Source organism: Lacerta agilis, chromosome 1 (genome assembly GCF_009819535.1).
Source record: "Lacerta agilis isolate rLacAgi1 chromosome 1, rLacAgi1.pri, whole genome shotgun sequence".
NCBI classification, from domain to species: domain Eukaryota; kingdom Metazoa; phylum Chordata; class Lepidosauria; order Squamata; family Lacertidae; genus Lacerta; species Lacerta agilis.
In genome coordinates, this window is record NC_046312.1 from 51,013,137 (window position 1) to 51,039,099 (window position 25,963).

Sequence of the window (25,963 nt, forward strand, 5' to 3'; positions counted from 1 at the left end):
CCTTAGGATGTCCCTATTTTCATTGGAGAAATGTTGGAGGGTATGGAGTTATCCAACCACCTAGCCGTCTGAAGGCAATCCTGTACAGGGAAGGGGTTTTTTAATGTTTAATGTTTTATTATGTTTTTATTTATGTAGGAAGCTGCCCAGAGTGGCTGGGGCAACCCAGTAAGATGTTTGGGGGTATAAATAGTAAAATTATCATTATGGAATGGGACATCCCTATTTTTACTGGAGAAATGCTGGAGGCTATGCATCAGCCCTCTTCAGTTGGTGGGACACAGGCCACCTCAGGTGGCTCAAAACCCAGAAATGGGCTCCCATTGTTGTTTTTCTTTAGAAGTCTGAGAGAGGACCTTTTTGCCCTTTTAACACAATCTTTGTGTGTGCATGGAGTGTCTGTGTGTGGGGACGACTCATATCCCATGCGTACCATTTCAACATCTGCAGGGAGTCTACCTGTGTGCAGGTACCCTGGAACCCTAGAAAAGGCGGTTCCTGGTTTTGCAGGCGTGTGTAAACAATCATGCTTGCAGCACCCTGGGGGAGCAAATTTCCTCTACATTTGGGCCCGGGATCCCTGTCCCCAGAGCAGAGGACAATGCCTTCTTGAGGAAGAAGGTCCAACCCCCATATGATTCCCAGAAATTCCCTGATGTTTTGTGAACAGATGAATTAGATATGTATTCTGGATGTATGCACAGAGGTTTTGAAACTGGGGATGGTGACCTGCGGACGGCATCTGGCTTGCAGGATGATTTTGTTCATCCCCTGAGGGAGAAAGCAACAAAGGAGGAAAGCAGCTGTATTCATCGAAGGAGGATACAAGTTAGTCTTTATAATGGGGCAGCATTTGTACTCCCTGGGCACTTCAGATCTGAGCAAAAGCTAGTTGAGGAGTCAAGGAGAAATGTTGTTCAAGAAACCACAGGAGGGCTGACAAGTAGCACCTGCAACAAAATGTTGCAGCGTGGAATGCTCCTGGTTCGGGATTCCTGCCTCTCTGCTCCATTCCATTCTTAATTGTTTTCTGTCCACCACTCTCTCAGTCACCGAGCCAGCATTCTGTGGCTACTGAGCACACTCAATTCTCCTAGGGCTGTTTCAGGATTCTCTCCCCCCCCCCCAAGATTTCAGTGCTCCTGCATGCTTTTGGGTTCTCCCTTGCCTGATGATACCTGCCCATTGTGCACTCGCAGCCCAAACACTGGAAATGCAGGGAAAGAGTCTCACCAAGAGTAGATGAGTACATTGCATCTTCCTCCCCAGAGCCCTTCACTGGTGCATGGTCTAGCTAGATGGTGTGGGGAATTAGGGCAAACCTCACCCACCTTTCCAGGGCCTGATGTCATATATGAAACCAAGCTGTGTCTAAAGGAGGAAGAATCAGGAGTGCATTCTAAATGTGCTCCCGATTCTTCCTTTACTGGCAAAACATGATGCTTGCTTTTATGTGGAACCCTTTTCTTCTCATGGTGACAGGAAAAAGTCACAAAATTCAAAATGCACCAAATTTCCCCCACTAATAAAGAGTCAGAAGAATCAGGAATGCACTGGGGGGGGGGGGTTGCTCCCACTTGCTCCTTTGCAGCCCTTGCTTGAACTTTCCGTGACTTGATATCTTACAAGGCCAGGTGATTGACAGGTGGGTGGTTCCACTCATATGACACAAGTGGCCCTCAGAGGGTTCGATCCAGTTCCCCTGGGCTAGAGGGTGAGGCTTGGAGCGAGGAGAGCTGGGTTCAGACCCCCCTCATCAATGAAGCTGACTTTATGACTTTGGGACAGTCATTCTCTTTTAGCTTAACCTTCTTCAGGATAAAGGGAGGAGGGGAGTAGCTTGTGGACAGCTCCTTAAGGGAAAAGGGAGATGTAAATGAAATAAACAACAAGACTTGCACCCGCATATCAGCAACCCTGCTTTGCTTTTGTGTATTCAGGAGAGGGATGAACAGCCTAGCACTTGTGCATGTTTACTTGGAAGAAATCCCCATTGTTCCTAGTGTAGCTTACTTCTAGATATGTGTGTGAATAGAATTGTGACCTAGGTTTGTTCCCCCAAATCCAAAGTTTACTTACCGTAATCAGCAACTCATTGAGTTTTTGCTGTCTTGCCCAATGCAGTGTTGACTGAATTCACACATCACTCCAATAGATGGATGGACTTAGGCAGACTGTCAGTTTAAGTGCTACAGGTATCCAGCGGCTTAAGACTTGAATGTTGATTTGAGGTTGTTGTGTTTCGTCTCCGCCAATGGTTCTTGGGGAAATTGGTCCAAGGTCTCCATCAGAAATTTGAGAATAACAGTGGCCTATCTCCCAGAGCTGGTGCAAAATATGAAGACTAAAGTTCTTTTCCTATAAAAACATTTTACACAAACACTGCTTTTCTTTGAACAGTTGGTGCATACGCCATATTACAAAATATTTTTTAAATGCCCTTCAGTATCCAAAGTAACCTTTCTTGGAATTAAGCCCTCCTTGACACAGTGGGTTTACTTCTGCCTATTCATGCATAGGATTGCTTTGAAAAGTTCCCTTAGCATCTAGCTGGATGGGTTTTTTTTTACCCTGGGCCTAGTTACTTAACAGGCTCCTTTAAATCATGACGTTGCCATGTTCCCAACGGCTTTGATATAGTTTTCTATTTAAGGCTTTTCATCCCTTTCACTTTCCTGACACTCTGCTTCCGGTATCCTGGCTAGACCACAATGCAAACTTCACCAAAACATCTCGTATCCACTGTCTGCTGAACCACTGCAAGACATTCCACACAGTTATATGCACTTTATAAGGCTGAAGCACACAAAGACCAAACTTTGCAAACTGAACTTCTGGAATTCGGTAGCAAAACCAAAAGTTTGTTGAAGCATTGTTCATTGTTGACTATGGAATACCTGACAAGTGTTTTGATTGGTTCCAAACCATTACCCAATTTCAGATGACAGTTCCTGGGCGAAATCTAATGAATGCACAGCGTGAGGGGGCTGGATTGTCATCAGAATTACACAAGGTTTGCTTCCAGTGGCAGAGGCAGTATGCTTCTGAATACCAATTGCTGGGACTCACAAGGGAGGAGAGTAATGTTTCACTCATGTCCTGCTTGGAAGCTTCCCATGGGTATCTGGCTTGCCACTAGGAGAGAAGGACGCTGAACTAAATGCCCTTTGGTGTGATCTAACAGGGCTCTTATGTTCTTTTGGGAAAACAGCAAAAATGAAAGGCTTAAGATACCTGACCTCTTCCTCCCCCTCCATCCCAATGGCCACTGGTTAGAGGTGGTAGTTTGCGCAGTTCTTAGACAAAATAAGAAAATGTGGGCAGTGGGGTGGGAAGACATGTGATTGACGTCATGTACTGTCCCCCCCCCCCCGTTCATTCATTTAAACGCTCACACCCCTCCATCATTGTTGAAACCGCTCATAGCAGCTAACAATCAGAACAATAAAAACAAGCTGAACCAAAACCATAAAGTGCAACAACAATAAAATTGGCAAGAAATAGGGACTGAAAATTCATGCAACCAGCAAAATTAAACCAAGAGAAAACAATGCTAAGTTGTAAGCCAAAGCAGAAGGCATCAATTCAACCATAATGTAGATGTGCCACCCCTTTAAAGTTGTGCTTCCCTTGCCCCAGGATTTTTTTAATTTTATTTTTTGTGGGCAGGGGAATTGTCATTTTAATATGTAACATGACAATGACAACTTCCATTTAAAGAACTATAGCTTTTTTCTTTTTTCTTTTTTAAAAAAAGATCAATTTAAGAATAGGACCCTCTGAAAAGTTTAGTGAATAAGGCAGTGCAGTTGAACAACAAAAGCCTCAGTTGGAAGTGCCCCCAAAAGTTTTCTCTCTAAAAATGAAAGTCACAAATACAGCATGGGTGACACCTGGCTTGAGAGCAATACATGTGAAAAGGATCTAGGAGTCTTGGTAGACCATAAACTTGACATGAGTCAACAGTGTGATGCAGCAGCTAAAAAAGCCAATGCAATTCTGGGCTGCATCAATAGGAGTATAGCATCTAGATCAAGGGAAGTAATAGTACCACTGTATTCCGCTCTGGTCAGACCTCACCTGGAATACTGTGTCCAGTTCTGGGCACCACAGTTCAAGAAGGATACTGACAAGCTGGAACGTGTCCAGAGGAGGGCAACCAAAATGGTCAAAGGCCTAGAAATGATGCCTTATGAGGAACAGCTTAGGGAGCTGGGTATGTTTAGCCTGGAGAAGAGAAGGTTAAGGTGTGATATGATAGCCATGTTCAAATATATAAAAGGATGTCATATAGAGGAGGGAGAAAGGTTGTTTTCTGCTGCTCCAGAGAAGCGGACACGGGGCAATGGATTCAAACTACAAGAAAGAAGATTCCACCTAAACATTAGGAAGAACTTCCTGACAGTGAGAGCTGTTCGACAGTGGAATTTGCTGCCAAGGAGTGTGGTGGAGTCTCCTTCTTTGGAGGTCTTTAAGCGGAGGCTTGACAGCCATCTGTCACGAATGCTTTGATGGTGTTTCCTGCTTGGCAGGGGGTTGGACTGGATGGCCCTTGTGGTCTCTTCCAACTCTAGGATTCTATGATTCTATGACTTTCCCTAACTGAGGGTGGGTTTTTCATCAGCACAGTCACCCTATACAGTAATTACTTAAGTGATCTTGAAAGAAAAAGCTTATAGGATGTTTGAAGAGTTAAAGTTAAAGTTTTAGTACTTTGTATTATGGGCTAGAGTTGGACTCCACCCCACAGACTTTCCTTTGCTCTGCTTTTCAGTTTTAGGTGCATTCTCTACTCAGCCAGCAACCAAGAAGCAAGTTTGTTTGCCTGCAGTAAGAAGTAGGAGTTACCAGTAGTTTATTCTGCAGGTTATTATGTTGAGTAGAGCAAGGTTGGGTGTTTATTGCTAAAGGATGAAATAGAAATAACTTAAAAGTGATCTGAATAAATCTACCCTTAGAAGTTACTTTTTACTCTTTTAAAGTAAATTGACTGATGCAATCATAGCGGCTATTTCCTTTTTCTTTTTCTGGAGTACTCAGTGGCAAAGGATGAAAACATCCCTAGATGAACAGAAACACTGCTTTGTGCACTACTGATAGCTGGCTGGCCACCTATTTGCAATTCAGACTTCCAACTCCAGTCTAATTTCTGATTTTCCCAATGTGTGAAGCTCAGCATGAGGCCTTTTTAGGGGTTCTGGGCAGAAAAATCAATCCAGCAACCAGCTAAAAAAAGCCTCAATTGCTTTCCACAATCAGTTTACAATTGCTTAGTTAGTTCTTATATAGCAACCAGTTAATAAATTTCCCCTTTATTGTCCAACAGGAAGGAACATCTAAAGGTCAGGAAAAAGTTTAGAAAGAGGGACCCTCAAGGAAGAGTTAACAAATACACCCTAAAGTATTTTTTTTCTCTCTGTCCTAAACCTGTAGTTTGGCAAAGTTTGCTGAAATAAGAAAGGGTACACACTTACCGCTGAATTGGAACAAATGTTCATTGGGTTTTCCATGGACTGAAATTTGTTCCAATTCAGCAGTAAAGAGCAAGTTTTCCCAGGGGCGAAAGCGGGGCAAACGGAAAACCATTCGACTCGTACCTAGAAAGCACAGAACAAGTGGAAAACTGCTCAGACCCATGCTTTCTGGCTGCGGGACATGTTCAGTGTAGATGAGCCCTCAACCTCATAGACTTCAATAAGAAAGTTATGCATATTGTTCTCAGCACCACTCTCCATAAATGCTCGACGATGGTTGCATCGTAACGATTTCTTACTCTGTTTCTAAGGACCTGGCCACACTTTCCCGTGCTCTTTCCAGGCACAGTCCACAGTTTAAAGCCCCCACTTTTTTGTTGTTGCTCTGGAGCTTTCTTCACGAAACCCTACTCTCTAAAGTTCAATCAGAGCGAACATCAGTCCATGGAAAACCTGAATTGACGTTTGCTCCGATTCAGCTTTAAAGAGCAGGTTTTCATGGGGAAAGCTCAGAGCAAAACAACCACCACCACCAACAGTGCTTGGACACAGAGTATTAAAGTGCAGACCTCTGCCTGGAAAGAATAGGGGAAAAGGTAAGTAGGGATAAACCCTAAGTCCGCTTTTGCTTGGCTTTTTTGTATTTTTGCTGTTTTGTTGTTTTTGAGAAAACAAGTTTCACTATTCTTTTAACTTCTTAGTTACAGCATAAACATCCATCTATATCTATCTATCTATCTATCTATCTATCTATCTATCTATCTATCACCCACCTGAGTGGGTTACCCCAGCCACTCTGGGCAGCTTCCAACAAATTAAAGCACAATATTTTGTTTGTTTTATACGTCTTTATATTCCCTTGTTCACTATATCCTTAACATCTTTTCCCCCCCTTATGAAATGAAACATATACAGTCATTTAATTCCTGGTATTCTTACTAAATTTTCTGTTGACTCAGACTTTACATAGTACTAATAGTAGTGGGAGCATGTTTCAGAACAGTGTAGAAGAAAGGTACCCTTTCCCCATCTCCATTCTTGAAACTTCTACCCTACTACACCCAAGGGAGAGGAGGGAGCAAGCACCCCATCCTACACATCACTTGCCCTCCACCTACTGTAATCTTTCTTCCCATTGCTAGACCCCAGTGATTGCTTGGAGGAAAGGCAGTTCTCTCATAGAAATGATAACTGGGTCATGAACTGGAAGGTAAATTAAGGACATACAATGGAACCCCAGGTTACGTACCCCCTGTGTTGCGGACGTTCGATTTGTGAACGCCCGCAACCCAGAAGTGTTTCTGGAGCACACGCGACCCCCGGATGCGCAGAAGCGTTCTGCACATTTCGCGCATGCGCAGAAGCGCTCAAATCACGCTTCTTCCGGGTTTGGGGTTTTTTTTTTGTGCGTTCGTGATATGCACGCCCGCGTTACGTGCCGCAACCCGGAACGCATCGCTTACGTAACCCGGGGTATCACTGTAGTCAGTGCTATTTTTCTAGAAAAAGAGGTTCCAGAACTCACCATGAACACCTCCCTTGTTCTCTTATAATGGCAATGGGACCCACCTGAGAAGTGCCGGAACTGAGTTCCAATGAGTTTTGGCTGAAGAAAAGCCCTGGCCGTAATCCTGTTTACTTGAAAGTTTAACTCCATAAAAATCAATACATTTACAATAGTGGCATTAACTTAAAATATACAATTTTTCCTCTTTCAGAAATGCGGCGTGCGAGACAAAGCTTATCTACCACAAAAAGTGCATTTTGCACATTATGTGGCAGCTTCCCTCGTGTATATTTTATGGTGTAGCCGCTATCCTCTTTTTAAAAAAAAATATTATTACAGGTATTAATATTTTTATTGGTTTTACAGCTTTATATTTCATCATCATAATATATTCACATATTTAGAAAACACAAACAATACATCCCCAATATTCCCTCCTCTTCCCATTTTATGGCTTCCCCCAACTTCCCCATCTGGTTTCTTTAGTACATTTGTTAGTTCTGTGCTGTTATAGAACCTTACTTGATAGTCTGCATTGTAATCATCTTATATTCCTCCTTCTGAACTGAATTATTAACTTTTTACATTGTTTTATTTTTTCTCAATTGTAACTGTTTATTCAAACCTTGTTTGAATAACACTATCCTGTTCCAAGCTGACTAGAGCCCTGAAGAGGAACATTGTTATTAGGTGCTGGGGATAGGTTTTGCTGCAGCAGGTTGCCACGAATAGGATATGTAATCATATAATGTCTGCTTCGTTGAAGAAGGGACACAACCAAATACGGGCAGAGGAAGTGCTAAATTGGCTGAAGGAGAAAGAATAGAACTGCTAGACTTGTAGTGCTGAAATCGTATACCCACTTAACTGTGAGAATACCCCACTGAACTCAGTTTGACTTACTTCTGAGTAGACACACACAGGATTGCAAGTTACACCACTGCATTCTTTCATGTGTGGGTTAATTTGACCTGCACCGCAACATCTGTGTGAAAGATTCATTTCCTTTATATTTGAGCATTTTGGATTCCCCCCCCCCTACTTCCTCACACTTAGGCTGTGTGAACAAGATAGCACTGTGCAATGTGATTGCATTTGCAGAATAAAAAGTAGGATGCATATTCTGTAATAAACGGAAGACCCTGTGTAAGCATATATAATATATATGTATGATATCCCCCTTATCGTCAGTTACACGCCCTTCGGTAATCTGCTTCAGCACAGGAAACCACAGCCAAACTAGCAAGACAAATTCAAATCCCTGACAGCGTGGAATCTAGAGCTAATCTTCCTTAAGTCATTAAAACTGAATCCTTTTATTTATTTTATAGGTCTCCAGCTGCTTCCTTCACCTTTCATATATGGCCTAAGCCAAATGGTCGGCCTTCCTCGCTTCTTAAAATTTCTTCCTCCTGTCTCGCCTCTTTCTCCTTCCTTCCTTATCTGCCCATCTCAACCCTTCCCTGTGCGTACCTTCTTCCTTTCCACACTGGTGTAAATCCAGCTCAGCCTCATTCATTTTATCCACAAAGCTTTATGTTTCCTTTATCTCCTTCCCTGCTCCCGTTTCCCCCACCACCACATACACAGCTAAAGAGAGTTCTCTGGGAGAGGCCGAGCTGCAGCCAGGCTCAGATCCTGCCGGGATGGATGGCAGTTACCTCAGCGTGAAAGAGACCGGAGTGAAGGTATCCCAGGAGAGGGCAAGTAGCAACCTCCCCAGCCCGATGGACAAGACTGACTCAGAGAGCAACAAGGGCAAGAAGAGGCGGAACCGCACCACCTTCACCAGCTATCAGCTGGAAGAGCTGGAAAAGGTCTTCCAGAAGACCCACTACCCAGATGTCTATGCCAGGGAGCAGTTAGCCATGAGGACAGATCTCACTGAAGCCCGAGTTCAGGTAAGAACTGAAACCAAGGGGACGAGTTCAGGAAAACCAGAATGCCCTCAAGGCTCCCCCTCCCTTTTTTTTTTACATTTACTGTTGCTTATGATGTTCTATGATGGAATTTTCTGAAAATCTCATGGAGCTTATATGCACAGATTTTGTTTCAATTCTTGTTTTGTTCTGCTAAGAACATGAAAAATTCTTGCATAATACAGTGGTACCTTGGTACTCGAACGGCTTGGCTCCCAAACAAATTGGCTCCTGAACTCCGCAAACCCAGAAGTAAGTGTTCTGGTTTGCGAATGTTTTTTGGAAGCTGAACATCCGACTTGGCTTCCGCTTGAGTGCCAGAAGCTCCTGCAGCCAATCGGAAGCCACGCCTTGGTTTTCGAACAGTTTCAGGAGTCGAACAAACTCCTGGAACGGATTAAGTTCGAGAACCAACGTACTGTACATGCCAGGTTTGCTAAAGTAACCAGTGTATAAACAGATGCATACAACCATGCATGTGACTGTATAAAAATACATATGCCTTAATACTGATAAAAGTATGTTTCAGGTTAAGAACGGACCTCCGGAACGAATTAAGTACATAACCAGTGGTACCACTGTAAATAAAAGTGAGGTCATGGCTCTACTCATTATACCAAATACTCTGGATGGTTTCAAATAGACTATTAAGCAGAAGTAGCCAGGCCAGTTGGCAGCTTCACAGACTGAATTTTGTGTGCTTCAACAAACCTACTTGGGATTGGTCAATTAAGAAAGACTTCCCCACCATCTCCACCCACCTCCAAACAGTCTAGTAAAATCAGACTGTTCAGGGTGTTGAAAGGTGCCTAGAGGCCCAGCGAGATCAGAAAGATGGTGTTGACCCTCTATCTTTCCTAATGGAAATGAGGCCGGCACAGCACAAAAGTGAGGGATAAGGCCAGATTGATGATGATGATGATGATGATGATGATGATAATAACAATAATAATAATTTATTTGTACCCCGCCCATCTGGCTGGGTTTCCCCAGCCACTCTGGGTGGCTTCCAACAAATATTAAAATACATTAAAATGTCACAGATAAAAAACTTCCCTAAACAGGGCTGCCTTCAGGTATTTTCTAAATGTCAGGTAGTTGTTTATCTCTTTGACCTCTGATGGGAGGGCATTCCACAGGGCGGGTGCCACTACCGAGAAGGCCCTCTGCCTGGTTCCCTGTAGCTTTGCTTCTCGCGGTGAGGGAACTGCCAGAAGGCCCTCGGCGCTGGATCTCAGTGTCCGGGCTCATAGGGGTGGAGAAAGGATTCAACTCCATTCAAGAGTGCCTGGTTTTCTAGTCAGTCCTAAATCTCTCCCCAGTTCACACTTGAGTAGTAAGATACCTGAGCAGAAGCCAGGCACCTGGAGAAGTGCTCACCCAGAGAGCAATTATAACTTGGTGGGTTCTGTCTGCAGAAAACCCTGCACAGCTTTCATCTATGAGGCTTTCCCCCCACCTCCTTGGCTCCTTTCCAGGTGCTGAAAGAGGCCACTTTTCCGACTGCTTTGGATTTTAATCTCCACAGCTGGTGTCTAAAGGCAATAAGGAAAAATTTGCCCCGTAACGTTTGCATGTAGACCTTGCACCTCTTGCTCTGTACACACAAACACTTTCTACAAAAGAAGCTGTGGAGCAGGAAGGGGGAATGTGGCCCTCCAGATGTTATTGAACTTCAATTCCCATTACCCAGCCAGGTCCAATGCTCAGGGAGGGTGGGAATTGTAGTCCAGGAACATGTAGAGCTGAGGTGAGTGAGACATCTCTGGACCGTGATCCCAGTTAGGCCCGGCAGGGGTCCTGATTTGTTCCATGAAGCCACTTTTCCTAAACCACACCTGAGGTAATATGTGACATCAGTTGTGGGACAGGTAGAGAGACATGGCCACAAAGGAACAATCAGGACTTTAAAGTGGACTCCCAATTGTTCCTTCTTGCCTGCTTATTCAGAAGGTTCCAGGTTCAATCCCTGGCATCTCTAGGTAGAGATGGGAAGGTGCCCTGTCTGAAAGCCTAGAAAACCACTACCAGTCAGCAGGGCTGGCTGAAGGCATTTTTTGGCTGCCTGAGGCAAAGTCCAAGATTTCTTCCCCACATTCCACATACAGAATCCAACTGGAAGATGAATCTTACTTTGACACAGGTGATGGAAGAGCATCCTTTACCATACCCAAGGGCAACAGGCTAGCTGTAGTGTGGTGGCTGAAGCCAGAGGCATAGTGTGTATGGGGGAGCTATCAGGGCGCAATTTTTTTTTTAGGGGTGCACCTCTGCAGCTGCTGCGCTGACTGGAGGTGCTCCCTGTCCCACCTGCCCACCTCACCTGAGCAGCATGCTGAGCAGGAGCTGGGAGAGGACGGGCCATTGCATCCCTTGGCCACGCGGGGAGGCGGGCGGATGGTGAGACTCGCAGTGGTGGTGCCAGCCAGTGTAGGTCTGATTCAGTTTAAGGAGCTTAATGTGTCCCCAAGGATTTGCTACACAGAAAAGGGGTCCAGCATCCCTGCTTCCGCGTAGCACAGGAACATCCACCCAGCGTTGCTCCCAGTTGCTTTCCCCCCAGTTGGTGGTTTCTTTCTGGCAGCCTGTTGCCTAGCTTGCTAGCTTGCCTCCTTCCACCGTGCTGAGTGCCAAGAAACGTCCGGCCGTCCCCTGAGTGCTCGCTTGTTAATGAAAATCTTTTCCATGGGTGACCCTGTTATGTGGCAGGGTCTTGAAAGCAAGGTGGAAATGTCAAAACTTCGCTGTAGCAAAATCACCGCCTGGGTGAAGAAAAAACAAAACAAAACAAAAAGCAAAGCGAGAAGTAATATATCTTGATCCCTTTTCTCCCATAAAACCCTGGGAGGCTGGTGGAAGAAGCGGAAAGGCTGAGCTAAGCCTGCAGGAAATTAAACATGAAATGAAAACAAGCTCAAGTTATTCAGCTCTCTCATCCCAGGCTCCAATTTCCCATTCCAGGCCACTGATAAAATGGTGTCCAGTTTCAGCGCTTAAAGATGAATTCTGGCTCTGTTCCTACATTCAAGCAAGCCGCCGAGAGAAGCGCTCACGGCCCTTCATAAGAAATAAGGAAGGCTTGTGCAGGGAGTGAAACAGACAAGGACGGGGGGGGGGAGGTTGTGTGTGAGAGAGAGGTTGTGGAGAGGATGAGCAAGAGACAGGGATCATGAGAAAGAGACAGACAACTGAAGCGAGGCACGTGGGTGGGTAGCTATGAGAACCAGCGGTGGATGCTAGGGATATGTTGTGAATGGGAGTGTGAAAGGAGTCCAGACCTATAGAGGCACAGCAAGAGTCCAGATTGAACCCTCTTCTAAAATCACTGCAACCAATTTATATCCTAGGCATACCAAACACATTCTCCAAGTGTGGATCCTTATGCAGCCCACAAGAGGGAGGCCTCAGGAGGTTTGGGGGATCCCCAAGTCTTAAATGAAAACCTGTAGAAAAACCAGAGGTGGGACACTCCAAAAGAGCGCAATGACCATGCTCAGTGAGGCAGTGACCGCAGAATGCTGACTGACTTGGGCCAGGGCAGCTGTAAAACCTAGGGGGTGGAATGGAGTAGTCTGGAAAAGATCCTGGCTGGCTACTGGCACACTGAACAGGAGCTCACTCCATCTGGCAACCTTTTTTGCAAGTCCCATTTGTGGAGCCCATTCAGACAGAGCCAACCCTACTGTTGGCCAGGATGCAGGTAGCGCATCTTACACGGCATGTTTTGTTAAAGGGCATCAAAATGCCACTGTGTGGGTTTTCTTCTTGTTGTTGTAGTATTATATTTTTGCTATCTTGTATTTTGTGGCTCAGGCCCCAAAATCTTTTCCACCGTCTGTGCCTTGATATGACTTTTTCATGCTGTGATTTTCATTCAGACCATGCAGAGTTGTATCCATGCAGGTCTTGGTGTGCATAACATTAACTATTTGATTACAACTGTTGCAGTTTTTGGCACTCATTATCAAGCACCCCACCCTGATCTGCACAGCATTCAAGTGTGCTAATGGGCAGCTGCATGGCTATTAGTCCAACTACAAACCATGGTTACCACAATTTGAGGCAATAGTGTGAATGAACTTTACGTTCTGAGCATGATGGTTTCCTTATTTACTTTGTCCAAGCATGGGAGACAGGACTTGCATTTGGGCCCCTGGGAGTTCAGAGCTCGCTATGTTATGGATGAACCACAGATAACAATTCACAATTCTAGATTCTAAACAAGCCATATTGTTTATGGATTAATTAATGAGAAGTGTCAAAATGTGGTTTCCTGAAAGCGTTGAGAGAAACAGCCGGGGCTTGTCCAATCTGTCATAAGTCCTGAAGTGGTGCTGGACTCAGTCTTGGAATGGCAGGTAGAGAAACATGGTAAGCGGAAGAGGAGGAAGATGAAGAAGAAGAGTTTGGATTTGATATCCCGCTTTATCACTACCCGAAGGAGTCTCAAAGCGGCTAACATTCTCCTTACCCTTCCTCCCCCACAACAAACACTCTGTGAGGTGAGTGGGTCTGAGAGACTTCAAAGAAGTGTGACTAGCAGCTGCATGTGGAAGAGCGGAGACGCGAACCCGGTTCCCCAGATTACGAGTCTACCACTCTTAACCACTACACCACACTGAAATGAGGTGGGGGGCTGAGACTGGTAAACAGAGGTTCCGACTGCGGAGGCAGAACATAGCCGTCATGGCTAATAGCCACCCCCTCTCTCTCTTTCACGAGTTTTTCTAACCTCCCTTTAAAGCCAACCAAGCGGAGGAGGAAAGTCCAGGAGATTCTATTGTCTTTATGTTGTATGTTGGATATGTGATTGTGAAACTGTAATTTAAAATAAATTAAATAAATTAAATAAATAAATAAATAAATAAATAAATAAAGCCAACCAAGTTGATGGCCACCAATGCCTCCCATGGAACAAGTTCCACAGTTTAACTACCGGTATGTGCTGTGTGAATAAGCACTTTCCTTTATCTGTCCTGACTCTTCCAAAATTCGGCTTCATTGGATGTCCATGAGTTCTAGTATTTTGAAAAAGTTTATAACTTTATAGTCAAAACAAAATGAAAAATGAAAAAAATAAAAATCCTTCCAGTAGCACCTTAGAGACCAACTAAGTTTGTTCTTGGTATGAGCTTGGTATCTGAAGAAGTGTGCATGCACACGGAAGCTCATACCAAGAACAAACTTAGTTGGTCTCTAAGGTACTACTGGAAGGAATTTTTTTTATTTTTTTATTTTGTTTTGACTATGGCAGACCAACACGGCTACCTACCTGTAACTATAACTTTATAAACCTTCTATCCTGTCACCTATTATTTGCCTTTTCTCTAAGCTTAAAAGTCCCAAACACTGCAACCTTTTATTAAAGTATATGACTAGCTGACTAGTAAAGAATACTAGGAGAGGATATGTACATTTGTTTCATTTCGTTTTCATCATATTGACAAAACTATTTTTCCTAGTACAGGAACAGATCCGTATATACCCAGTAGCTTGTACTACTGTTGCACAGGTTTGCTTATTGGTCAAATATTACCAATTCTTGATGGGTAAGAATTCCACACTGGTGCAGAAGGTGAACAGAATTCTGGCCATAGTTTCTTGATGCAGAATTTGAATTTCTTTAGCATTCGCAGATCTGTGTCCACAGCATGTAAGGGTAGCCTGTGGCCCTCCAGAACTTGCTATTACTCCCTGATTGTTGGCTGTGCTGGTTAAGTCTGAGGGGAGTTGTAATATGCCCAGTAATATGCCTGTAAGAAAAATAACAATTTAAGAATGTTTTGAAAACAAGAGGAGGAGGAGATGATCCAGGATTCAGCACAAAAGGTCCATCCCAAACAACCCCCAGGTAAATACCCGGCAAGAGAACGGTGGCCATTTTGGTTGCTGTGATTTCACACAATTTTGCAGTGCGATTTCCCTCAGAAAAAAGCACTTGGGGGGGGGGCTGATCTTGTGCTGTGCTTCAAAACATATGTTTTTGGGCACTGTGCCCAAAAAAGCACTTTTTTTGGGGGGGGGGCTGCAGTAGCAAATCATGTGAGATCACGAGAACCAAAATGGCCACCATGCTCTCATGATTAAAAACGGGAAGATGGCATCCAGGAAGATGGCTTCCCAGATTTTGGCTTCAAAGCGTTGGATGGTATGCAGGTGTGGGAAACACTGACCCTTGAATGCAGCAGGGGATAAACATCATGACTAAGTGAGCATATGTGATACAACAGCACAGAGCTTTCCAGTCTGTTTCCTGTGTGAAGCAAAGATAGAAGAGGTGTAAACTGAAAGAGCCTTTGACTATAGAAGTGAATGCTACCCAACACTGCATGCTTGAAGATCCATTGCTTTCTGGTGGAAGAAATTGGATTTCATATATTTGTATTAAACACCAGCACCATAATAATATTTATACCCTGCCCATCTGGCTGGGTTTCCCGAGCCACTCTGGGTGGCTCACGGCATATATCGAAACATACTAAAACATCAAACATTTTGGTTATCAAAATGGTGCAGAGGCAACACAGCTTTCAGCCTTTTGCCGTTAGAATCCTTCAGGGCTCTTTTCGCACTCCATCTCTCAACCACATGGTAGTCAGTCTCATGTATTCTGGAAAATAAAGAACTGAAGAGTGGTGTTTTGGGTTTTTTTAAAAAAAGAATTGTAGTAATAGAAGAGAGGAATAGTTTAGGTTGTCTAAAAATATCGCCCTAGAAATCATAGTGATTAGGATATCTCTCTCAGTAGTAAGTGTTGTAATCTTTTAATCTGAGCATTTGTACACAATTTGTGAACATTTGCATTTCATTATATCATGTTTTAAAGCTTTTTCTGGAGCCAAGAGGTAGTAGGGATCCCACCACACTCGTCTCAAATGGTTCCAGTTAGGGTTTTTTTAAAAAAATATAATAATAATCCACCCAGATGTTGTGGGTGTTTTTAGTTTGGTACAATTGCTCAACTGTGGACAATTTTAATGAGTTCATATCTGCATATCAGCTACTGCTTAGTTTTAAAACCTTTAGAAGCAGAAATCTCCTGTTGTTGTTGTTGTTGTTGATGATGATGATGATAATAATAATAATAATAATAATAATAATAATAATAATAGTTCTTGTTCTGTTATCCCCTGTTACTTAAAAATAACCCAGTTTGGTGCATGATAAAATGGCATGCCCTAGCAATAAAAAATGAAGCACAAATAAGCAAAAAGAGAAGTGATTTGAGGATGAGGAGTATAGAGTTTCACTGTTGGAGCATCAGGAAACCAATGTACAGGTTGAAGCCCAAAAGGGCATGAGTGATGCTTTTCTGCTGGTGCTGAAATTCACCCCTAGTCCCACTGGTGGCAAGCCAGCTGCCATTGGTAATGGTAGCTCATGGCCATTGTGGCTGGAAGGGTGGATGGCAGGGAGACCAACCAGTAGATGGGGCCAGTTGATAGGCTGATGGGTTGCCCATAAGAAGGCAGGCAGCTTGGGGTTGACTGAGGGCAGATTGAGGCTGGTGGAGCAGCACTCCATTTGCCACAATGAACCAGCCTTTGCTGACTTTGGCGCAAAGGATGGGTGCGCTCTACCCAGTCTGATCTGTAAAATACCCAGTCTGACTGGGTAAAATAAATTTAATCTTAGGTCAGGTCTCTAATCTGATGGCCTCAGGGCCTTGGAAAACGCTTAATGATGCCATCGGCCACATGTCACGGCCTTGAGTCCTCTGAGGATCACACCCAGTTTGCTTCCACTGTCAGATAACTAGTGAAATGTGGAGATACAAAGGGGTATACTGGATTCACCATACCAAGGAATTATAGGCTACTGAGAAGACTGGGTTCCTTTATTGCATGTTTTCTGAGATGTGTAGACTTACCGGTAAAAGAAACGAAAACCAAGTTACAAACAAACAAGCCTCAATTTCCAAAATGCAGCAAAAAACAAACAAATTATCAAATTTTACTGTAGTTCACAAACCTGAATAATTTGGCCCTAACATGCTGGCTGTTTCTCTTCCTCCTCCCTGCAGACACAAGCCATTTTACATAACAGTATCTGCACACTTTAAGACAAATGTGGGGCATATGCTTTCAAATCCTTGAAGATCAACTGGTCCCAACAGTAGCAGCAAGTTGGAGGGAGGTTGTTCCTGGCAGGGAGGCAGAACTGGATGGCTCAGGTATTTTAGACTCTGGTCTTTTAAGGCGAGCCCTCTTGAAATGCCACAATTCACCAACTTCAAAATGTGGTGAGCCCACAGCCCTGCTTAGGGTCCCTCCTGCTCATTTTGCTGAGCAGGGCCCTGAATGCACCCCTCTTCTACTTTCCTAGGAGTTTGTTTGCCAAAATGACGGCTCCTGAAATGCCTGCCCCTTCAGAAATGTAAAACAGTATCTTGGTTCTCTCTCAACTCAACTAATTCAACAGTGTAGGGTCAGCTTCATTCCTCTGAAGGCTTTAACCTGCCCATATGAAAACGGCTTTGATTTCTGGGCTCCGACACACGTTGCCAGCACAACCCTCCCCTTAGAAATCATCTGTCAAGGTTTCTCCTTGCCCCGGGGGGCACTCCTAGACGCTCTAGAACAGTTGCACGGTGCACATCATCCATATTCACGAGCAGCATAGCGAATGCTTCACCATGACAGAAAGAAATGCATTTGCCATGTCTGGGGATGGACACATGTGTGGAGCATATGTTCCGCTAGCAGCTTATGGCACCCTCTCTACCTGCTACCCACTCCTCTTCGCACAGCAGGGTCACCCTGGTGGACTCTCCATCTGCACATCAAAGATACGTCGGCTGACCAAGCCTGTGACTGGCTGCCAGCTGGGCTGCTTATAGGGGGGGTCATATCAGCATGTGGGGAAGGCAAAGCAGACTGTGAGGGTGATGAATATACCCGGTTGCAGTGCTGTATTCTCACTACCTGGTATGCCAACAATGATGTAGCCCAGTCTGTCTCTTGTCCCCCTCTCCTAACATGCACACACTGTGGTTCTGCAGCCTCTCTGCGGTTCCCTGAAGGGATTGCCTCAGTGTTACTAGTAAGTCAGGACTTTGGGTCAGAATCCCAGGGAATGTGCTGCAAGGCACCTCAAAAGCAACAGGGCTGTCTTCCTACATCTTGAAGTCAGTGAAGTAATACACATAACCATCTAAAAAGGGGTTCACCCTGTAAGACCATTAAGGCCAGAGTCTAAAATTACCTAACTGCACCGCTGGGGATTGTCATTTTTTTTTTTTTTTTTTTTTTTTGCAGATTGCAGGTCAGCAAAAATAACTCCAAGGCTGCAGCTGGCAGACGCCCATGCAGACCACGGTTTCAGTCATTCACATAAATGAGTGATCGCTTTGCTTCTGCTGCTGCTGCTGCTTGGATGAGATACAACCATCCTGGAGCCACATGGGGGAGAAACCCTCCAGGTCACCGAGAATCTCCTTGCCAGGCCCTAAGCAGACAGGAGAAATCATCCTATCGGAGATCAAAGTGAAATGCTGGCAAGACTGCTCCTGCAGTTTACAAGGGAAGTCAGACTTTAAGGAGAGGGGTTGAGAACAGAAGAGACGTAGACAGAGAAGAAAGAATATTGCCATCCACTCTTGCTCTCCTGCTTCTTGAGAGGCCTAGTGGGCGATAATTTTACCTCCTTGCTATGCTGTTCAATCCTCCTTGCAGTTTTATTGAAGGGAATTAGATGAGGGACACAGGTCAGCCAAATACAGTTAAAGTAAGGCAGTTTGTAGATGTTCCTTTGGAAGGCACAATATTCAAGTTCCTGGTTGTATTTTTTTTTTTTAAGAAAGGAATGAATTTATTTCTAAGATTTGGTTAATAACTGCATCAGCCCTTGCAAAAGAACAGAACTGCACATTACATGGTGGATACGTGAGCCATTAAAAACATAGCAAAAAGTTTAAAAATTCACCACGTGGCATAGTCAGTTTGCATAAACAGGCAAAAACGATGGCAACTGATTGTGATTCTGTTTTAATTATTGATAGTTTTGTCTTTTTTGTGACAGTGTACTGCTGATTTACTGTTATGGCAGCATCACTGTCTTCTTAGAATAGTCAAAACAAAACAAAATAAAAAAATCCTTCCAGTAGCACCTTAGAGACCAACTAAGGTTGTTCTTGGTATGAGCTTTCGTGTACATGCATACTTCTTCAGATACCAAGCTCATACCAAGAACAAACTTAGTTGGTTTCTAAGGTGCTACTGGAAGGAATTTTTTATTTTATTTTGTTTTGACTATGGCAGACCAACACGGCTACCTACCTGTTCTTAGAATAGAATATTGAACTTTAAGATATTCCAAGAAAAAATAATAATTGAGGACTGAATAGATAACTAGGTTTCTGGAGTTCATCCACAGATCGGACACCTTTTAATCACTTTTTAGTGACTGGGACTATGTGGCTATTACTGACTCAAAATGCAGATATGTCACTGTTTTTCTCAATTTGGATTGAAACTGGTTTGAGCAGAAAGCACATCAAAATGCAGTGTTTCCTAAGGAATGACAGGATAGATACAAAGATATCTGGATTATGGCCAACATCATATGTGCACCGCTTTTCAAACCAGTGGTGGCCTTTGGGCTCTCAAATTTCAGTGGTGCCCTGTGTGATGCTAAAATTGTGTGCCTTCTCACACTAGTTGTACTACCCTAAAACCGCCTCTGCCCAAACAAACGATGGGAGCACACTGGATGCTGAGTCAACGGTTTACACAGCCTTAGTTGGTTGTCTCACATCATGCCTACAGCACTTTGATGTCTCTGGACTCATAGTTGTTCCCCTGTGAGTTGTGAGCAAATCTTGCTTAGTTAAATGCGCCATTTATACTTTTGGTAAAAAGGTAAAGGTAAAGGGACCCCTGACCATTAGGTCCAGTCGTGTCCGACTTTGGGGTTGTGGCGCTCATCTCGTGTTACTGGCCGAGGGAGCCGGTGTACAGCTTCCAGGTCATGTGGCCAGCATGACAAAGCCGCTTCTGGTGAACCAGAGCAGTGCACGGAAACGTTGTTTACCTTCCCACTGGAGCGGTACCTATTTATCTACTTGCACTTTGACGTGCTTTTGAACTGCTAGGTTGGCAGGAGCTGGGACCAAGCAATGGGAGCTCACCTCGTCACGGGGATTCAAACCGCCAACCTTCTGATCAGCAAGCCCTAGGCTCTGTGGTTTAACCCACAGCACCACCCGCGTCCCCATACTTTCGGTACATCTTTTAAAAAACTTTACCTTGTAAAACAGTTCCCATCTCTCTCCCTCCCCACCACCACCGCTCCTCAATTCATATCCTAGTCCTATCTATATATTGCACATTCAATATATGTCCACTCTGTTTGCAATATAAGAATAAAGAGCTTAACAGGACAATCCTATAGATGTGTATTCAGAAGTCAGGCTTAGGCCAAGAGCCAGTGTGGTGTAGTGGTTAAGAGCGGTGGACTTGTAATCTGGTGAACCGGGTTGGCGTCTCTGCTCCTCCACATGCAGCTGCTGGGTGACCTTGGGCTAGTCACACTTCTTTGAAGTCTTTCAGCCCCACTCACCTCACAGAGTGTTTGTTGTGGGGGAGGAAGGGAAAGGAGATTGTTAGCCGCTTTGAGACTCCTTTGGGTAGTGATAAAACGGGATATCAAATCCAAACTTCTTCTAGGCGTGAGTTCAATGGGACTTGCTTCTAGGTAAGTGAATAAGTGAATAACCCTATAGTTCTGGAAGGTGTCCCAGGCACATTGGGATATATTGGTTCTTCCTCTCCCATGTCAGTGATGGAGCTCCTGCATTGGATAAATATATTCTGTATTGGACTCCCCCCTCCCTGCCATAATGGAGACCTCCAACAACCTGACCTGACAGGACTTTGGGGCTCTGATATCAGTGGGGCCCAAAAGGGTATGTGTTGGTGGATGTTCAGAGCTGTTTTTCCTCACAGTAGGCAGATTAAGAAAGTGGGTGAAAGAACTGATGGAGAAACATACAGATAGTACAGCATCTTCCATTTGTACGCTCAGAAAAGTTAGAGGGACTCGGAATCCATCTAAGATAGCACAATGCCTTGGGTCAGCCTTGCAAGTGGCACCGGCCAGGTTTGTTTGGGCCTTGCATGGTCCAAGCATATGGGCAGACTGAGGCTCAGTGAACATGGCTTGCCTTAGTGAATTGGTGACAGAGATCAGATTTGAACCGGGGTTGTTCCCAATTTGTAGCTCAGCATTCTGCTACACCTGCTCTTAGAAATACGCAGAATAAATAGGAAGGATATGGTCAGGAAGCTCTCTGTAAACTCAAATGTCATTGTGTCCAGATATAGAGATACAATGTAGGGTGATTACCTGTCACTTTAAGACAATGAAGCAATCATACTAGTTTTGTTCAATATACAGTGGTACCTCGGTCTACGAACAGCCTGTTAACGAACTATTTGGTGAACAAACGCCACAAAACCGGAAGTAGGTGTTCTGGTTAGCGAACTTTGCCCTGGAAGCTGAACGGAAGACAAACGGTGGAAGGGCACTGGCGGCGGGAGGCCTCATTAGGGAAAGCGCGCCTCGGTTTAAGAACGGCTTTAGTTTAAGAATGGACTTCCGGAACGGATTAAGTTCATAAACCGAGGTACCACTGTAATTATGTTGGTGTTCAAATTAACCAAAGGTGCATGAGCAGTTATTTGTGAGCAACGTACAATACAAATATAGCTCAAATGAAAGCACATATGTGTGATTCTGCTGAGATAAGCACCCAAATGTGGGGTTTAGGTTCCATATTAAAAGACACTCTCAGCCTGCTTCTTGGCCAGCAACTTTCAGCTACTACATAGAAGGTAATAGCACTGATATCAGTGTTGTCATTTTAGGAAGGTCTAAAATATGGATGGGATGGGTATACAATGACAACACAAGCAGAATTCTGTTTTTAAAACTGCTTACAACTTGAGGTGGCCTGGAGGAGGCAATTCTTCATCTCCAGCCGCAGTAGATGTATTGAGTTCCTATCCCCTCCTTCCTTTCCTGAAGCGCTTTTCAACCTGTGCTTTTCTTCTCAGGTTTGGTTTCAGAACAGACGGGCAAAATGGAGGAAGCGAGAGCGGTTTGGTCAAATGCAGCAGGTCCGCACCCACTTCTCCACAGCCTACGAGCTCCCCTTACTAACTCGAGCAGAGAACTATGCCCAGGTGAGTGTCTGCCACCAGCACACCTGTCTCTTTAACATTAAGGGTGGCATTCAACTAAGCTTTACTCATTAATTAAATTAATGAACATGACTCAGTCAGGTCCATTAATTTCATCAGGTCTGCTTGGAGTCAATGTTGAATACCACCCTAAGGCGCTGCCTTCAGTCAGTTAGGATATGGTAGGATGAGACAAGTGATTCAAGGTTCAAGGAACTGATACGGTGTTAAAAACCTTTGCCTCTGTAACAGTTGTGAAACTTTCCCTCACATTTCAAAGACAGAAAATAAATGCATAGCATGTACTTTGTTGTCTGTATAACCTGGAGAAATTTTGAAGCTTGTAAAATCTAAAATTTGTAATTCTGTGCACATTTTTGTGGGGAGTAAGGCCCATTGGGTTCCTTCAGAGCAAACAGGCATATGCCCAGGAAGGGAAGTGGTAGAAGAAGAATGAGTTAAACTTCTCCGCTTTACATCCTGGGCTCCAAGGGAAATTCTCCCCCCCCCCACTTGTTGGAAACACAGACAAGATTGCTCATCTTGACCTTGCTCATCTCCTCCCACCGCATAACGAAAGATGCCTTAGCTCAGGGGTCCCCAAACTAAGGCCCGTGGGCCGGATGCGGCCCAATCGCCTTCTCAATCCGGCCCGCGGAAGGTCCGAAAATCAGCATGTTTTTACATGAGTAGAATGTGTCCTTTTATTTAAAATGCATCTCTGGGTTATTTGTGGGGCCTGCCTGGTGTTTTTACATGAGTAGAATGTGCCCTTTTATTTAAAATGCATCTCTGGGTTATTTGTGGGGCATAGGAATTTGTTCATTTTTTTTCTTCAAAATATAGTCCGGCCCACCACATGGTCTGAGGGACAGTGGACCGACCCCCTGCTGAAAAAGTTTGCTGACCCCTGCCTTAGCTCTTCAGCCTTTCCTGGTGGGGAAGGGTCTCCAGGCTCTTGATCCTTTCAGTTGCCTCTTTCTGTACTTTTCCCCAGCTCCATGATGATCCTTCTTCGACATGGGGGTCAACCAGACCTGTACATGATAATCAAAATGCGGCAGAACCATAAATTTAAACGATGGCATTTTTACTCTGGCTATCTTGCGCCCCCTGCTTTCATCACCTCTGAATGCTATGGCCTCGTCTCCCCCGCTATACCTGCCACAGAGATGTAGTCTGCCGGAGGTAAAAGGTCAGGCTTGGAGCCAGAGCTGAATGGCGCTGGAAGGCTGTGGAATGCAGGCCTTTCAGAGACAGGCATTTTCCTACTTTCCATCTGGATCCTCTCCTGTTGCATTCTTTCATCTCACTTTCTCCCCCCCCCCCAACACACCTCCCCTCCCCACCTCCCAGGGGCCTCCTGCTGGTAAAAGTCATTCTTCGCTCTCTGCTTTGGTAGGATCATTTTGGTTTCAGCATCCTAGATAATCCTAGATAATGTGCTTGTTGTTGTCATTGCAATTTTCCTCTCTCACACTAAGCAAAAGGGGAGAGCTGGGAAACAGTGTATTTAATTGCAGAATGCCCCGGAAACAATTCCCAGAAATGCCTCTATTTAAGAACTGGCCAACTGTCTGCCTAGCTTGGGATTACCTGCAGAAACTGGCAGAGCTGCTGTCTGTGAAGACAGGTAAGTCCTGAGCTAGACAGATAATTCACCAGACGGCTGAGTTTTCTAAGGGTTCCCACCCCTCTTTTTTGATCGGCTCTGTGCCTTTCATGACTGAATGACAGAATTTCAATATGAACTAATTAACAGTGTCTTCAAGCGCAGGGTTTTCTATTCCTTGGCTTTTTCCAAAAGCAGAATAGCACAGTGGATAGAGCATATGAGATGTGAAAATTGGCACGAGGTGGACAATTTATGATCTGAAAATAATAATAATAATAATAATAATAATAATAATAATAATAATAGTAAATAATCTCAAGGATGTAAAAACCTCAAGAAGAAAGAAAGAAGCACACCAGCACCATCAATCAGTGTAATGAGAAACATGTGCTGTTCCCAGATGCCTACACTACTTTGAGAAGGAATTGGCTTGATTCAATACAGAACACCTTAATACTCTGACAACCTCTCCCTGCCCACACATCTTTTCCACTTTGAGAACCAAGGGATAAACCAGTGCTCATTAACTGATCTTTTCCTTCCTTCTCCACCACCTCAGATCCAGAATCCATCCTGGATTGGCAACAACGGTGCTGCCTCCCCCGTCCCTGCCTGCGTCGTGCCTTGTGACTCGGTGCCTTCCTGCATGTCTCCCCACACCCACCCCCACACAACCGGAGGGGTCTCCGAATTCCTGAGCGTCTCTGGTCCCGGCAGCCACGTGGGACAGACTCACATGGGGAGCCTCTTTGGCGGCGCAGCCATCAGCCCCGGCATCAACGGCTACGAGCTGAACGGCGAGCCCGACCGCAAGTCCTCCAGCATCGCAGCCCTGCGAATGAAAGCCAAGGAGCACAGCGCTGCCATATCATGGGCGACATGACAAGGTGCAGCCGTTGCCCTCCAGACACTGTCCGAGCAAACGGGGACGATCGAACCAATCCATCCACTCTTGGACCCGAGGCAGCCAGTGCCCTACTCAGAGATCTGAATGCAGCACTTTTAGCTATCCTAGGTATAATAGCATTACGTGCGTTGCCGTATTTGGAGTGTTTTAAACATGCAGGGGATTCTGTTGTTGTTGTCCCCAACAAACAGGTGTGTGGAAGGAAATAATGGGTGTGTTTACTGCACCAGACAAAGTTGAGTTTTGTGTTTGTGTGTGTGTGTGTGTGTGTGTGTGTGTTCACATGGCATGTTTCCCTAATGCTGTCATTGTCCTGACTTGCCAATGAAAAAGGACACTTTTGTCTCTCCTGCTTTCTCTGACACCGGATTTGTCTTTCTCTTTAAAACGCAAAAGCTTCAAGCCACACTTCCCAGTCGATTGCTCTGCACATTTCCAGTACCATTTATTCTCATGCTATGGGCAGTTCTACGATCCCTGTAATGCCAGAAAAATGTGGTTGCTTTAGTTGACGAGTGCCGGACTGGTGTTTGTGTGTGCGTGCATGTGTGTGCTGAGTGTAGGGTATGTTGATCCAACTCACAGAATACCTGTAGATGCCAGGCTGCAACCCAGAGGTTGCCTTGGCAACTGCACTGGGTAAAAAGAAGCAGCCGCTATCTTGTCTCCCATTTTCCTGCCATCTGCTGTATGTAGAGAACAGGACTGCCACACAGCAGGCAGGGGTGGAGCACAGCGTAAAAGGAACAAGAGAAGCCAAGGCTGTGGCACCTCTTGATTTGGCAAGGATAATAAAGGTCCCAGGCAATCTCTGTGTTGTGCTCTGGCAACCCTACCACACAGGAATCTGGGTTGATCCAAGCATCAAACCAAGGGCTATGAGAACAGCACAACTCAAAGCAGCGATATTTGTGCCATCTCCTGTAATAGTGGGGCCTGCATCGTTGTAGGGGGACTGTGTACCTATTGCCAAGTAAGATAAAAATCTATCACCAAAACAGAGGACAAAAATGGGCATGGATTTGCGTAGCATTTGCATGCGCTAATTTATAACGCAACTTAGAAAGTATAATTGAAATAATAATAATTTTAACAATAATTTTATTATTTATACCCTGGCTGGGTTTCCCCATAGAAATGCAATGCAACTAACCATAGTGGGGAAGACTGACCAAGTGGCCGGCATGTGTGCTGGGTCTGCCACCCAGGTGCTGCCTGCGGATGGGCAACTTGGATGCCCCTGCTCACTCTCTCCTTAGGACTCCTTGTGTCTAAGACAGCCTTGGACCAGAGATAGCACCACTTCAAATAGGTGACTGTTTGCGAGCCATCCAGGGAACTTTGTTGCTTGGGCAGTATA

General features: G+C 44.7%; 1 protein-coding gene across 1 annotated transcript in view; it reads left to right on the forward strand.

The window, feature by feature from the left end:
* Positions 1–24,965, forward strand: part of ALX4 (ALX homeobox 4) — a 66,448-nt gene extending 41,483 nt beyond the window's left edge. Inside the window, exons 2-4 of the mRNA XM_033149469.1 lie at positions 8,572–8,882; positions 21,956–22,084; positions 24,256–24,965. Of these exons, the coding sequence (XP_033005360.1) occupies positions 8,572–8,882; positions 21,956–22,084; positions 24,256–24,579 (764 nt within the window). The 3' untranslated portion in view covers positions 24,580–24,965. The remainder of the gene's footprint in view (positions 1–8,571; positions 8,883–21,955; positions 22,085–24,255) is intronic.
* Positions 24,966–25,963: the final 998 nt, after the last annotated feature.